This window comes from Antechinus flavipes, chromosome 1 (genome assembly GCF_016432865.1).
Source record: "Antechinus flavipes isolate AdamAnt ecotype Samford, QLD, Australia chromosome 1, AdamAnt_v2, whole genome shotgun sequence".
In the NCBI taxonomy this organism is placed as follows: domain Eukaryota; kingdom Metazoa; phylum Chordata; class Mammalia; order Dasyuromorphia; family Dasyuridae; genus Antechinus; species Antechinus flavipes.
Genome location: NC_067398.1, coordinates 308,850,554 through 308,866,302, shown reverse-complemented (window position 1 = coordinate 308,866,302; position 15,749 = coordinate 308,850,554). Strand labels below are relative to the sequence as shown.

Below are 15,749 nucleotides of genomic sequence, written 5' to 3'. Positions count from 1 at the left end.
ATTTTGTCTCAAATTTCACAAATAATCTTTGAAAATGATTATTGTGAAAAGTATAACTCATATATGATTGGAGAGGTAAATCGTATTTAAAATGGGATTGGTATTCTTTTAAAAATTTTATGGCTATCTTTAGTTTTATTATATCACTTGATTTCCCAGTAATTCCCTCTCTCTTTTCCCACCCAGAGAGTTATTCTCTATAATTAAAAAGAAAAAAATAATAAAATAGGAACAGCAGTTCATCAAAGCTAATAACATCAGCTAAATTCATTAATGTAAGTGAATGAAAAATTTCATAAAATTGTTTACTATGTTTCAATCAGTTTCTTGGGAATGACGGAATGAATGGTGTCCAGAAAAGGGTATTTTAGATTATGGAGTCACAAAGAGTAATCCTCTCATATCTTTCCAAGATTTTCCTTCAGCAACCTAAAATGGGGTTAATCTCTTTCACCTTCTCTCCTGAATCTAGAAGCCAATTCGATGCTCAAAGAAAACTTTTGGAAAGTCTGAAGGGGGATTCCTCATTCAAGAATTTCCAAAGGGGTTAAGAACAGAAACTATATCTTGACAATTCTGTCCTGCCCCTCACTTAGGGCAGGGTATTCATCTACACCAAGAAGGAAAATCCCATATCAATGGGCTTTCAGACATCTCCTTATATTCTTTGTTCCTTTACATTCTGTAGAACCATTTATTTAGACATTCCAATTAAGGAGCATCTGCTCTGTTTTTAATTACTATAGAAAGTGTTATAGATATTTTGATGTATATTGGACCTTTCTTTCTATCTTTGACCTTCCTCTTGTCATATAGTAAGAACTCTAGATCAAAGGCTATGCCATTTTTCTCACTTAACATAATTCCATATTGCTTTCTGAAATGACTGATACATTTTACAAATCAAGTATATTAGTATGCCTGTCTTTCCACACCTCTGCCAATATTAACTATTCCCATATCTTGTCATGTTTGCCAATTTGCTAGGTTTGAGGGGAAACCTCAGAGTTGCTTTGTTTTGCATTTCTTTTACTAATAGTGATTGGAATCATTCTTTCTTATGATTCTTAATAGTTTATAATTCTTCTGAAAACTTTTTTCAAATTCTTTAATCTTTTATCCTTTGAAGATGACTTTAAGTGGTATTTAGTTCATGGTCTTCAACCTGGAAATTGCTTCAAAAAAGATAAGAAGATATTATCTTATACATATGTAAGAAAGAGATGATGAAAAAATAACATATTTCATCTGTATCTCTTGAAAAGCCCAACCCAAGAATAAAAAAAACTCCTAACTAGGAATATATCCTACTAATAGGAGAAAATATTCTGGTGCCTAATGAGCAGAGATATTTATCTTAAGGCAATATTTAAAAATTTTAGAGACTATCATTGGATATCATTAGAGACTCCACAGTGGGCTCAATGTCCACACAAAAAACTTTAGGTTATTTATAGAAATTGGAATGAATTTGCATTTGCACTGTCACATTTGGTTCCTCTTATGAGCAACAGTAATTTGTTCCTGAGATGGCTAGTTTAGTCTGTGATATCATCTGTGCCTGTGAAATAGAATGAAACTAATTGGGTCATAGCTTATTTATCTAGACCAACATCTAATGCCTATTGGTATTGAGAAGCTCTCTACAATAACCCTTTCCTCTATAAAATAATTTAGTGATAAGGCAGAGTGGTATAGAAACAAAGTATTTTGTTTTTTGTTTTTTTTTTTTCCTAGGTGGATCGAGTTAGCTACCTCCTCCAGGAAATCTATGGTATTGAGAACAAAAACAACCAGGAAACTAAGGTAGGTTTGTGAGTTAGTAACTGTTTATTGAGTATTACTTGTAACTAGATTTTGAGTAATGAGACTTTTTTTGAGGGAGAAGGAAGTAGGTTCAGATAGCTCCTGTCTATATAAAACACAATTACTCCAAGACTCACTTTTCTCTTGCCATATTAGCCTCTCAAGAAAGTAGACATTTCTTTTGTGTATGGACTATGAGTACTTACTGTTAGTTCTAGGCCTTTTTATTGTTTTCTATCCCACCTGAGACATAAATAGGGAATACAGCAGTAAAGGTTTCTGAGATCTTTTCCTGTCAAACAGCTGAGTAGTCTTTAGCAAATTACTTCTCTCCTCTGCCTAATGAATTTTCTCCATCATATAAGAAAGTTTTATGCTGTCTCTACTATTCAGGAATATGCTTAGGTGTAAAAGACTTTGAGCTCCTGTAAGGTATCTTAGTAAGTGGGAACTTTGCAAAAACTTGTCTTTCCACAAAACAGAATTCAGTACAAAACAGATCTATATTTGACCCCATCCAGGGGTGTAAGGATTGCCAAAAGGATTTCATTATAAGGTACTATAACACATGAAATGGTCTCACAGCCCACCATGATATTAAACACAGTTGTATAGTGGGTTACTAGCTAAAAGCACTTTGCAGGCTCTCTTAAAGATCACTGTTGTGCATTGTACGAGGACTTGCTTTGTCTGTTTCCTCTCACAACCCCTACTTTCCCCTCTCCTCAGAAAGATAAGAGAGTGTCAGGATGACAGAAGTTTTTTTTTTTTTAAATACTCCTGAATGTACCTCCTACTAAGGATGTTTCCCCTTGCTCTACTCTTCCCCTCTACTCAAGTAGAGAACATTTGATGGAATGGCAAGAGCAGGGTTTCCATGTTGGTGCCCAGGATTGAGAATCTGTGTGGGTTAATGATTCATTTGGTAGTTTGGTTTTGCCACTTCAGCAAAAGAAAATTTAAAACTGAGAGTTTTAATGGATTATCATTGGTTTTGGCTAAGAGAGGACAGGTAAATTATATTTCAAATTTTAAACACTAGGGCAGCTAGAAGGCATAGTAGATAGAGCACCGGCCCTGAAGTCAGTAGGACGTGAGTCCAATTGTGACCACAGACCCTTAATATTTACTAGCTGTGTGACCCTGAGCAAGCTAGTAAACCCCACTTGCCTCACCAACAAAAACAAAAACAAACAAATAAAAAAAAAATTTTTTTTAACACCTAGCTTCAAACTTTTGGTCAGGCTTGAATTGTTCAAAATTTGTCTTGCACAAAGTAAATAAGACTTGTTTGTTGTCTAGCCCAAAAACTGCAGATAGGAAGATCTTGCTCTGGCTGGGAAGAATCTGCCTTCTCTATGGTTCTTTTCTCCTTGTTGCATTGTATTCATCTGCTGCCCCCTATTTTCCCTAGAATCTTAAAAGAAGCTAATTTGGACATTATTTGTTGTTACAGCCCTCTGATGATGAGAACAGCGATAACAGCAACGAATGTGTTGTGTGTCTATCTGATCTGCGAGACACCCTGATCCTTCCCTGCCGACACCTTTGCCTTTGTAACTCATGTGCTGATACTCTACGCTATCAAGCAAATAATTGTCCCATCTGCAGGCTACGTGAGTATTCTGGAAAAAAATGTGGTCCCCAATAGGAGAATTTTGCAGCAAAAGTTTACATAAAACATAGAATTGGTTTTTTAAGATTTTTTTGGTGGGGGGAAGTCATAGTGTAGTTTTAATATCACTATTGCTTCCCAACAATACCTCTTCTTATATGAAAAAGAATGGTTAAAGAAAATAAAGCAACACATAAACCATGTAAACAATGTATGCTGCTTACCATGTGTGGTCCTCTCCATCTCTGTCAAGAAGAGGGAGGTAAGTTTCATTATCAGTTCTCTAGCATCAAGATTATATTCCCATCATATTAATATGAATTTTTATGTTGTTTAGTGGTAATTTTTTTTAACATTACTATTGCCATTGTTTATATTGTTCTCTTGGTTCTGATTTTTTCACTCTGCATCAGTTTACAAGTTTATACAGTTTTTCTATTTTTAGATTCTTCATTTTTTAGAACTGATTCAACTCTTCCTCAGTGGATAGGCATCTACGTTGTTTTAAATTTTTTGCTTCCCTAAAAAATGCTACTTTGAATACAGGACCTTTCCCACTGTCTTTAGCTTGGGACATATGCCCAAGAGTGATATACCAAAATTTTAGCAAATCTTTTGATAAATTCTGGAATGTTATTCTTGAGCACAATAAAGATGTCGACTACTACAGTAAAATTAGGTAGATTCAATACTCATTCTATATCAGCTTAGCAGGTTGTCTCTAGTGAATTGTACCAGGGATCTGAGCACATGGCCTTCTGCTCTTGAACTTTCTTTTTTATCTTTTATTTGGATAAAAAGTTAGATGGCCTCCTATTCAAATTTGCAGATGATGCAAAGCTTTTAGGGATCTCTAATGTGTTATATGTTAATCATATTTCAATGGAACACTGAACCAAGTCTAATAAGGTGTCAGGTAGTAGGGACAAATATAAAATCTTACAAAAACCCAACTGGATAATTCATATGTAGTGTTCCACTTCCCATCACTATGCTGTTACACTGGCTCTGTCTCATGCCTGAAATGATCTCCATCCATCCTCTGCTTCCTGGAATCCCTGGTTTCTTTTAAGAGTCAATTCAAACACCACCTATTGCAGATGATGCCTCTAGTTCTTTTTTTTTTTTAAGATTCTCAATTTGTTTTCTTTCTTTCTTTTTTATTATAGCTTTTTATTTACAAGTTATATGCATGGATAATTTTACAGCATTGACAATTGCCAAATCTTTTGTTCCAATTTTTCCCCTTCTTCCTCCCATCCCCTCCCCCCATCCCCTTCCCCAGATGGCAGGTTGTCCAGTACATGGTAAATATGTTTAAGTATAAATTAAATACAATATTAATATACATGCCCAAACAGTTATTTTGCTGTACAAAAAGAATTGAACTTTGAAATAGTGTACAATTAGCCTGTGAAGGACATTAAAAATGCAGGCAGACAAAAATAGAGGGATTGGGAATTCTATGTAGTGGATACCTCTAGTTCTTAATGCCTTTTATACCAAGGTTACTTTGTATGTGTGTGTGTGTGTGTGTGTGTGTGTGTGTATCTTATATATCCTATATTATCTCTCCTGTCCTTAGTATTGTGCCTGATTTATAGTGTGTGCTTAATAAATGATCAGACCCTGTCTAAAGTACTATGTTCAGTTCTGGGCACCACATTTAAGGAAGAATATGTCTTGGAGTGTCCTGAGAGGACGAGAATGGGGAAGAACCTCAATTTAATACCTTTTGAGAATAAGTTGACTTTATTGTGTCTGCATACCCTGGAAAAGAAAAGAAAAAACTAGAATGAGGAGGTTATAGAGGGGGAAAAAATACTAGATCTAGAATCAGAGGACTTGGATTCAAGCCATGATTGTTCCATTTATTGTATGTAGGATATTAGGTAAAGCACTTACTCCTTCTGCATCTCAGTTTTATTGTCTGTATAGTGAAATACTAAACTAATTGACTTCTGAGATCCCTTCTAGTTCTTGATTTCTTGATTTCTAATCTAATGTCCTTTTCTCAGTCTTCATCCTTTAATCTATCTGCCACCTCCTTTATGTTTTCTTCTCTCCAGGTTTTGTGATACTAGTTTCTCCTGGTTCTTCTACTTATTTGCCTATTTCTCTGTCTCCTTTGCTGTATATTCATCTGGGTCACTCCTGCAAAGAGATTTCTCAGGCATCTGTTTTGGTTCTGCTTCTCTTCTCTATGTTATTTTGTTTGATGATCTCATCAGTTCTCATGTATTCAATTATCTCTTTGCTGGTGATACTCACATCTATTTATCGAGTGCAGTTCACTCTGCTGATCTTCCATCTTGCATATTCAACTATCTAGTGTTCATCTAAAACTCAGCATGTCCAAAACTGAATTCATTATCCCTCCCCCCATCCTAGTCCCTCTCCTCTTCTGAACTTCATTATTATTTTGTTGAAGATACCACCATTATATACATTATTGCCTACTCTCTTCTCTATCATCTATACTCACAGCCTAGGTATCATCTGTGATCCCTTACTCTCACTCCTCATATCCAGTGTGTTGCCAAGCTCAGTCAGTTTTACCTTTATATCTCTCACATATATCTCCTCTCCTTTGATACTGCTACCACTTGGTTCAGGACCCTACCGTCTCACATCTGGACTATTGCAATAACCATGTTCTGCCAACCCTCACTACATTATACCCATCAGCTACCACCTCTAGCACCAGATATAAAATCCTGTGTTTGGCATTCAGAGTCCTTTCCTTCCCTTTCCTACCTTTCTAGCTGTATAACTTCTTCACACAGTTTGATCTGACACTGGCTTCCTTATTGTTCCTAGAATAAGATTCCAAATCCTGACTCTCATATTCATTAGATTTCCTTCATGCATGGACTTCTCTTTGCTCATCTTCACTACTTGGCTTTGCCGGCTTTCTTCAAGTCCCAGCTAAAACTCCTACTTTCCGCAAGAAGCTTTTCCCAAATCCCTTTATTCTAGTGACTTCCCTTTCTGACTATTTAAAACTTATCCTGTATATAGATTGTTTGTGCATAGTTGTTTGCATTTTTGTCTTCCCATTAATCTGAGTCCTTGTTTTTTGCCTTTCTTTGCAATTCCAACATTTAGCATACTGCCTGATACATAGTAGGTGCTTAATAAATGTTTATAATCGGATTTTTCATATATTTGGAGGTTGTCACATGGAACAAATATCACCCTTGTTATGTTTGACCCAGGGTGTAGAAATAGGAACCAAAGGTAGAAGTTGCTTTGAAGTAAAGAGGAAAATACCATTTTTGTTGAGAATAACACCATTTTTCTAGTCACCCAGATGACTTTATTTCCAATCAGGTACCAAATCTTGTGGATTTTTGCTACAAGGCCTTTCACCTTCCTCGTTTTCTCTCTTCTTATATAAGTAGAATAGATCCTCCAAATCTTTTAACAGAACGATTACAATAGCCTTCTAATCTTTCAGAATTTTATCTCTTCCATCACTGAGGTCTTCACATATTTACTAAATTGGTATTTCTAAAGCACCAAGTCTTGCTCAAGAAGCTCCAAATTAGAAACATTTGTAAACCAATTATATACTTTTATATATTCTAGTTCTTAGGGAAAACTGTTCCTGTTCCTTTTTCAAAATTTACTACCCCATTTAATTTGAAAACTTTTACATTACATCTTTGTCTACAAATTTTGTCTAATTTCTCTCTAAGAGAATACTCATATCATAACTACTAGCAAAGGTGGGGCAAACCCAAGAATTCATTTACTTATTAATTGCTTAGGATATGAAATTGCCTAATTCAGACTGAGATTGGTAATATCTTTTATACTTATATACTGTTATTGTAACTCAGAAATGTTTTGGCATTAATCTTTTAATTAATAGATTTAGTATTGGAACAACAAAAATTCTGCAGTTCACCTGCTTTGAACATGAAAATTTTCTATGAAAAGGAGTGACATGGTTGTAATTGCATTAAGACTAGTCCTCACTATGCTCAAAAAGCTATCAAACTGTGCATACCCTTTGACCCAGCAATGTTACTACTGGGCTTATATCCCAAAGAGATTTACTTCTCTTTGTGTGTGCAAGAATGTTTGTGGCACCAGAAACTGGAAACTGAGTGGATGCCCATCAATTGGAGAATGGCTGAATAAATTGTGGTATATGAATATTATGGAATATTATTGTTCTGTAAGAAATGACCAGCAGGATGATTTCAGAAAGGCCTGGAGTTACATGAACTGATGCTGAGTGAAATGAGCAGGACCAGGAGATTATTATATACTTCAGCAACAATATTATATGATGATCAATTCTGATGGACATGGCCCTCTTCAACAATGAGATGAACCAAATCAGTTCCAATAGAGCAGTAGTGAACAGAACTAGCTACACTTAGGGAAAGAACTCTGGGAGATGACTATGAACCACTACATAGAATTCTAATCCCTCTACTTTTGTTCACCTGCATTTTTGATTTCCTTCACAGGCTAATTGTACAATATTTCAAAGTCCGACTCTTTTTATACAGCAAAATAACTGTTTGGACATGTATATATACATTGTATTTAACTTATACTTTAACATATTTAACATGTATTGGTCAACCTGCTATCTGGGGGAAGGGATGAGGGGAAGGAGGGAAAAAGTTGGAACAAAAGGATTTGCAACTGTCGATGCTGAAAAATTACCCATGCATATATCTTGTAAATAAAAAGCTAAAAAAAAATAAAAATAAATAAAAAAAGACTAGTCCTCAAAGCCTAAGCTTCTGGACACATAATGACTCAACATAAAATGTCAGTTGTTCTGTTTCATTTCAGGTAAGGTTGTAGTTATTATCTGAAATGCCAATTATTCAGCAAAATTTTACATTACTTGCATTCCTGTTCCAAAAAAAAATTTAGTACAATGGGGAAACAAATGGAGTCAAGAGGATCCTAACTCTGGCCATGCCAAAGTCATCATCCGAACTTTTACCGGGGCAGATATTCACCTGTGATCTCAGATCACATTCTCTTTTGATTAGCTCATACTATTACTCTCACATGGTGGATTACTGACTTAATAATCATGCACACATTTATACCCAAATTTAAAACTCAGATATTATCAAATATTATAATACCAAGAAATTTTTATCTCAAATATCAAGTTTCACTAATCACAATTGAGAGCTAGATATAGTTATTATTTCTCTCATGTTGTTTTAATAACAGCAATAAAATACATTTACTAGATCTTGCAAAATAAAATTACTCAGCATTCTTTTCTTTTTCTTGTTTTTCTTTTTGAATTAAAATTCATCCTGGTGTAAAAATCAAGAAAATAATTATATTCTGAAATTCTATATAGAGAATATATGAAAAAAAATCCGTTGGCTTATTGACATAAATCTCCAGAGTAACAGATATCAATCTCTTCAGGTGTTATATATTAACCTCTAAAGGCAAAAATAAAGTGTTAATTCTGTAATCAATTGAGTTCAAGTTAGCCCAAGATGTAACTTCAGTATATACTATTCTGGGTATTTACATCATAATTTTCATGATCACAAATCATCAAATCATTTCTTTTTTTTTAAGAGTCAGAAAGACTTGAGTTTATTTTTTATTTTTTTGCTCTATATACATAGGTATTTATTATACATGATATATAAATTACATGTTTACATGCTAGGAGTGTGTATATTAATTTTCTGTAAATATGTATGTCTTACAACATTGATTTAATGTAATGGTTTTTTTCCATCAGTGTAGATAACTCCTTGCGTGGAATCTCTTTTCTTTTTCTTTTTTTTAATTATATCTTTTTATATACAAGATATAGGCATCTGTAATTTTTCAGCATTGACAATTGCAAAATCTTTTGTTCCAACTTTTCCCCTCTTTTCCTCCACCATCTCCCCCAGGTAGCAGGTAGACCAATTACATGTTAAATATGTTTAAAGTATAAGTTAAATACAATATATGTATACATGTCCAAATAGTTATTTTGCTTTACAAAAAGAATCGGACTCTGAAATAGTGTACAATTAGCCTGTGAAGGAAATCAAAAATGCAGGTGGACAAAAATAGAGGGATTGGGAATTCTATGTAGTGGTTCATAGTCATCTCCCAGAGTTCTTTCGCTGGATATAGCTGGTTCAATTCATTACTGCTTCATTGGAACTGATTTGGTTCATCTTATTGCTGGAGATGGCCAGGTCCATCAGAATTGATCATCATATAGTTTTGTTGTTCCTGGTCCTGCTCATTTCACTCAGCATCAGTTCATGTAAGTCTCTCCAGGTCTTTCTGACATCCTCCTGCTGGTCATTTCTTACAGAACAATAATATTCCATAATATTCATATACCACAATTTATTCAGCCATTTTCCATTTGATGGGCATCCACTCATTTCCAGTTTCTGGCTACTACAAAGAGGGCTGCCACAAACATTTTGGCACATACAGGTCCCTTTCCCTTCTTTAGTATCTCTTTGAGGTATAAGCCCAGTAGAAACACTGCTGGATCAAAGGGTATGCATAGTTTGATAACTTTTTGAGCATAGTTCCAAATTGCTCTCCAGAATGGCTGGATGTGTTCATAATTCTACCAACAATGTATCGGTGTCCCAGTTTTCCCACATCCCCTCCAACAATCCACATTATCTTTCCCTGTCATTTTAGCTAACCTGACAGGTGTGTAGTGGTACCTCAGAGTTGTCTTAATTTGCATTCTTCTGCTTAATGATGACTTGGAGTATCTTTTCATATGGCTAGAAATAGTTTCAATTTCTTCATCTGAGAATTGTCTGTTCATATCCTTTGACCATTTAACAATTGGAGAATGGCTTGATTTCTTATAAATTAGAGTCAATTCTCTATATATTTTGGAAATGAGGCCTTTATCAGAACCTTTAACTGTAAAAAATGTTTTCCTAGTTTATTGCTTCCCTTCTAATCTTGTCTGCATTAGTTTTGTTTGTACAAAAACTTTTCAATTTGATATAATCAGAATTTTCTATTTTGTGATCAATAATGATCTCTAGTTCTTCTTTGGTCATAAATTCCTTTCTCTTCCACAGGTCTGAGAGGTAAACTATCCTGTGTTCTTCTAATTTATTTATAATCTCATTCTTTATGCCTAGGTCATGAACCCATTTTGACCTTATCTTGGTGTATGGTGTTAAGTGTGGGTCAATGCCTAGTTTCTACCATACTAATTTCCAATTTTTCCAGCGATTTTTGTCAAACAGTGAGTTCTTATCCCAAAAGCTGGGGTCTTTGGATTTGTCAGAGACTAGATTATTAAAATTATTGACCATCAAATCATTTCTACACTGTAAACAAACTTCTAAGTCTTCCCTCTTCCTTTGGATCCCATTTTCTTATTAAACTAATTCATTGTTTTGGAATTTAACAATATTTAATAAGTTCTTTTACAGGACTGATAAGAGTTTATGATCTTGCCAAGCAAATGGTTCCAAAGAATATACTCAAATACTAAGCAGGTTTTAACATCATGAAGTGGCCTTTATTGAAGTTTATTATATACATATTATGAATTAAATTTTCCAACAGTATAATTTCATTATCTCATTAAGAAATGGATTCCCCAAAATCACAATACAAGTTAGAAACACAATAATAACATATACAGTGTCTTGTATTTAAAACATGAAACAGAACCTATTACCAGTTAAATAATATCATTTCAGCCAAATGCCATTTCCAAGTTATAAAATATTACTGAGGGGTGAAAAGAAAATTATTCATTTTTATTGCCTTTAGCATTTTATAGTAATTTTATTTAAAATTCAATATAGAATTACCCAGTGTGGAGTAATTATTCAGTTAAAGAAGTAATAACGATAGTTAACATTCACATAGTGATTACTATATGCCAGACACTATTTAACATTTCATAATCATTACATCATGTTGATCTTTAAAATAATCCCAAGAGATGAATCATCATTCATAATACTAGGAACTGAAATAAGCAGAGGTAAGGTAACTTGCTTAAGGTCATTAAGACAAATAGATCTATTATACACTTCGACAACGATATTGTATGAGGATGTATTCTGATGGAAGTGGATTTCTATGACAAAGAGACCTAACTGAGTTTCAATGGATAAATGATGGACAGAGACAGCTACACCCAGAGAAGGAACACTGGGAAACGAATGTGAACTATTTGCATTTTTGATTTTCTTCCCGAGTTATTTTTACCTTCTGAATCCAATTCTCCCTGTGCAACAGGAGAACTGTTCGGTTCTGCAAATATGTATTGTATCTAGGATATACTGCAACATACTTAACATATATAGGACTACTTGCCATCTTGGGGAGGGGGGTGGAGGGAGGGAGGGGAAAAAACGAAACATAAGCGAGTGCAAGGGATAATGTTGTAAAAAATTACCCTGGCATGGATTCTGTCAATACAAAGTTATTATTAAATAAAATAAAATTTAAATTAAAAAAAATTCAAATAGATCTGACATAGGATTTTATTGATCTGGGATCATGTTCATGCCACATAATAATTATAGTTTGTATTAGGTTCTAATTTTCCACAGTTATCCTATTTAGTTTCAAAACAAAATTCCATCCAAATCAAATCTGAATTTGTAATTAATAATGGTAACAATTTAAATTTCAACAACCAAAAATATTTCCCACAAAGGGCCATTAGTTGGCAATACTTCAAAATACTTCAAAATTTAGAGCCTGTTTTCAATTAGATCGGTTTCAAAGATTTGTGGTGACATTCCTACTTTCTCAGAACTTTCTTTTAAAGTTCCTTTTAAATTGCCCAAAAGACCCAAATCAGTTATTTCTTTTTTTCAACCTAAACATACCCAAGTACTTAAAGAGGGTAGCGTCATCTTTTCCAGAGACATCTACTATTCTCTGGATATTTTTTTTTAAACTGAAAGGGCTTTATGTGACAGCTTCATATCTCCATACCTCCACTTTTAGGATCTATGAGGATTTTATATTCCTCACAAAATAAATAAAATATGCTCTTCTAATGGCCCTTCAAGGACAGAATCTTAGTATACTATCTTTATGTAATTTCATTTTGCAAATATATTATTACAGTCTCTGTATCATAAAGGATAACCACATGATTTCTCATATCCTTCTTATCTCAGGAAATCAAAAACCTCTCCCAAATCTCTTTTCAAAATTCCAATCCCTTTTACTTTCAAATTCTATTTGTCTAAATTTCCTCTCTTTCATTCTCTTAATACGTTTTCATTGGACTTTGATTAAAGCCCTGCAAAACTGGACCTTTCTTATTTTTATCTGACATCTCTTCCACTTTCTCAGTTCCTCCACTGTTCATTTCCCAGTCGTATTCTGTACTAGCTATACAACCCATCTTTACTCCACTGTATTTCTCCTTTGTAACTTGGCACAATTTTTATATATATATAACTCTTTAATTATAATACTGTTGTCTTTAGGGTACTTTAGAACTTACAAAAAATTAATGGTGATCACAAGGAAACACTCTTCCAAATTAGATTTTATTTACTTTTAAGTAGCTCCCTGATTTAAAGAGAGCTTTTCTCTTTGTCTAATCAGTGATTGTGACTTCCTCTATTAGCACTACAACAATAAATCTGCTATTCTCCAAGGAAAGAGTAATAAAGGTCTAAATATTGTTTTCATGCTTCTTTCACAAAGTTATTCTTGTTTTTCCTTAAAACAAATCTTACAAAATATTTACCTAAAATTTACTAAAGAATTTCGGTATTTATAAAAACATTATACCACATTTTAAGAATTCACAGCAATTATAAATTTAGTCTTGAATTAACTTAAAATGCCATATATTTCTGCAAACTAGGAAACAAAGATTTCCATGTGGAACTTTTCTTCTATATCTTGGTTCAGTTTGGGCAAGGGTATTCTGGAGTGATGGTTAGAGAGACTATTTTTTGTCATTCCACCCAATCTTCAGTGGCTCTAAGTTACTCCCTTCTTGCTGGGAAGTGTTTCTGTTTTCAGACTTAAGTTATTCCCTAGTCTTTCTTTGAATAGGAAGTGTCACTTCCTTCTCACCAATTATATCAAGAACCCCAGGATTTAACCTATTCTTCTGTCAGTGGTAGTGAGGGACCTGGGATTTAGTTTATGACTTCATTAATGTGGTTCCATTGATAGGCATCTTTTGATCACTCCTCTGCCTTAGCTGGGAGCCTCCTTTGGAGAAAAAAAAAATTTTTTTTGAGGAGCTTATCAATTTGGGGAGTTTTCTAGGTTTTTATTTGCCAGTTCTTGCCAAATACACTAAACACAAACATGATGCAAAGACATAAAAGCAAAGTTACAATTTCTGGAATGGAGGGGGTGGAGGGGAGGGCGGTTGACTTAGAAGAGTTTTGACCAAGGAGGAATGTGGCCTCCAGGACAATCCTATGCAGAGAAATGCCTCTGTCCCTCAGTGGGATCATTCTAGGGAATCCCAGAGTTGGGGGTCTCTTTTTTGCCTCCTGGCTGGCTTGCCAACAGTCGCAATTCATTCAGCTTATTGGTAAGGCTAGCAGTTACCAGTAAAAGTTTTTAACTCCTCAGCATGCCAAAAATTCTGAGTGAAAGTGGACAGATCATTTTTAGAGAGAAAAGAAGGAGACAAAAAAAAAAAAAAAAAAGGCGGCCCTATAGATAGGGAAACAATATGATTTGTTACAAAACTTAAACCAGGGGTCCTCAAACTTTTTAAATAGGGGGCCAGTTCACTGTCCCTCAGACTGTTGGAGGGCCGGACTATAGTAAAAACAAAAACTTTGTTTTGTGGGCCTTTAAATAAAGAAACTTCATAGCCCTGGGTGAGGGGGATAATAGTCCTTAGCTGCCGCATCTGGCCGCAGGCCGTAGTTTGAGGACCCCTGGCCTAAACTATCATAGGCATGAGAAAAAATATGATTGGATGGAAATCAGGAATTTGTGGCTAACAACTTCTCACTTCATTTTGTCATTAGGTATTCTTTTTTTTAATAGTATTTTATTTTTCCAAATACATGTAAAGATAGTCTTCAACATTCATCTTTGTAAAACTTTATGTTCCAAATTTTTCTCATCTCCAAGATAGCAAGCATTGTGATATAGGTTAAATATGTGCAATGTTTTTAAACATATTTCCATATTTGTCATGTTATGCAAGAAAAATCAGACCAAAAGGGAACAAAAAACTATGACAAAGAAAGAAAAAACAACCAAACAAAAAAAGTGAAAATACTATTCTTTAATCCACAATCAGTCTCCATAGTTCTCTCTCTGGATGTAATTGGCATTTTCTTTTTTTTTTTTTTTTAATTGTAGTAACTTTATTTATTTTTAATACACATTACTTTATGAATCATGTTGGAAGAGAAAAATCAGAACAAGAGGGAAAAACCCTGGGAGAGATGAAAAAAAAAAAAACAACAGAAAAAAAGAAGTGAATATAGCATGTGTTGATTTACATTATAGTTCTTTTTTGGGAGGCAGATGGCCTTTTCTGTGCAAAATCTATTGGGATTGCTTTGGATTATTGAACTACTGAGAAGAACCAAGCCTTTCAAATTGATCATCGCACATTCTTATTGTTATTGTGTACAATATATTCCTGATTCTGCTTGTTTTGTTTCATGTAAATCTTTCCAGGCCTTTCTATAACAGCTTGTTCATCATTTTTTATAGAACAATAATAATCCAGTACCTTCATGTACCACAACTTGTTCAGCCATTCCCCCATTGATGGGTATCCACTTCTTTTCTAATTCTTTGCTACCACAAAAAGAGGCACTACAAACATTTTTGTACATGGGAGTCCTTTTCCCTCCTTTATGATTTCCTGGGGATATAGATCCAGTAATGGCACTGCTGGGTTGAAGGGTATGCACAGTTTTATAACCCTTTGGGTTAGTTCCAAATTGCTCTCCGGAATGTTTGACCATTTCACAACTCCACCAACACTGCATTAGTGTCTCAATTTTCCCACATCTCTTCTAACATTTATCATTATCCTTTCCTGTCATCTTAGACAGTGATTAGCATTTTTTATCCCAAGTCTATTGGAATTGCCTTGAATCATTGCATTGTTGACAAGAGATCACAGTTGATCAAGACATAATCTTGTTACTATATACAGTATTCTCCTGGTTCTGTTCACTTCACTCAACATCAGGACAGGCTTTTCTAAAATCAGCCTGCTTGTCATTTCTTGTAGAACAATAATATCCTTCTACCTTTACATACCGTAACTTATTCATCCATTCTTCAACTGATGAGTATTCACTCAATTTCTAGTTCCTTGCCATTACAAAAAGAGCTGCTACAAATATTTTTGCAT

The 15,749-nt window shown here is 34.3% G+C and overlaps 1 protein-coding gene across 4 annotated transcripts in view; it reads left to right on the top strand.

The window, feature by feature from the left end:
• MGRN1 (mahogunin ring finger 1) overlaps positions 1 to 15,749 on the top strand; it is a 101,150-nt gene that overhangs the window by 63,403 nt on the left and 21,998 nt on the right. For all 4 annotated transcript variants that reach the window (XM_051964551.1, XM_051964544.1, XM_051964565.1 and 1 more), the window contains exons 9-10: positions 1,738 to 1,806; positions 3,263 to 3,422. In XM_051964551.1, coding sequence (XP_051820511.1) covers positions 1,738 to 1,806; positions 3,263 to 3,422 — 229 coding nt within the window. The remainder of the gene's footprint in view (positions 1 to 1,737; positions 1,807 to 3,262; positions 3,423 to 15,749) is intronic.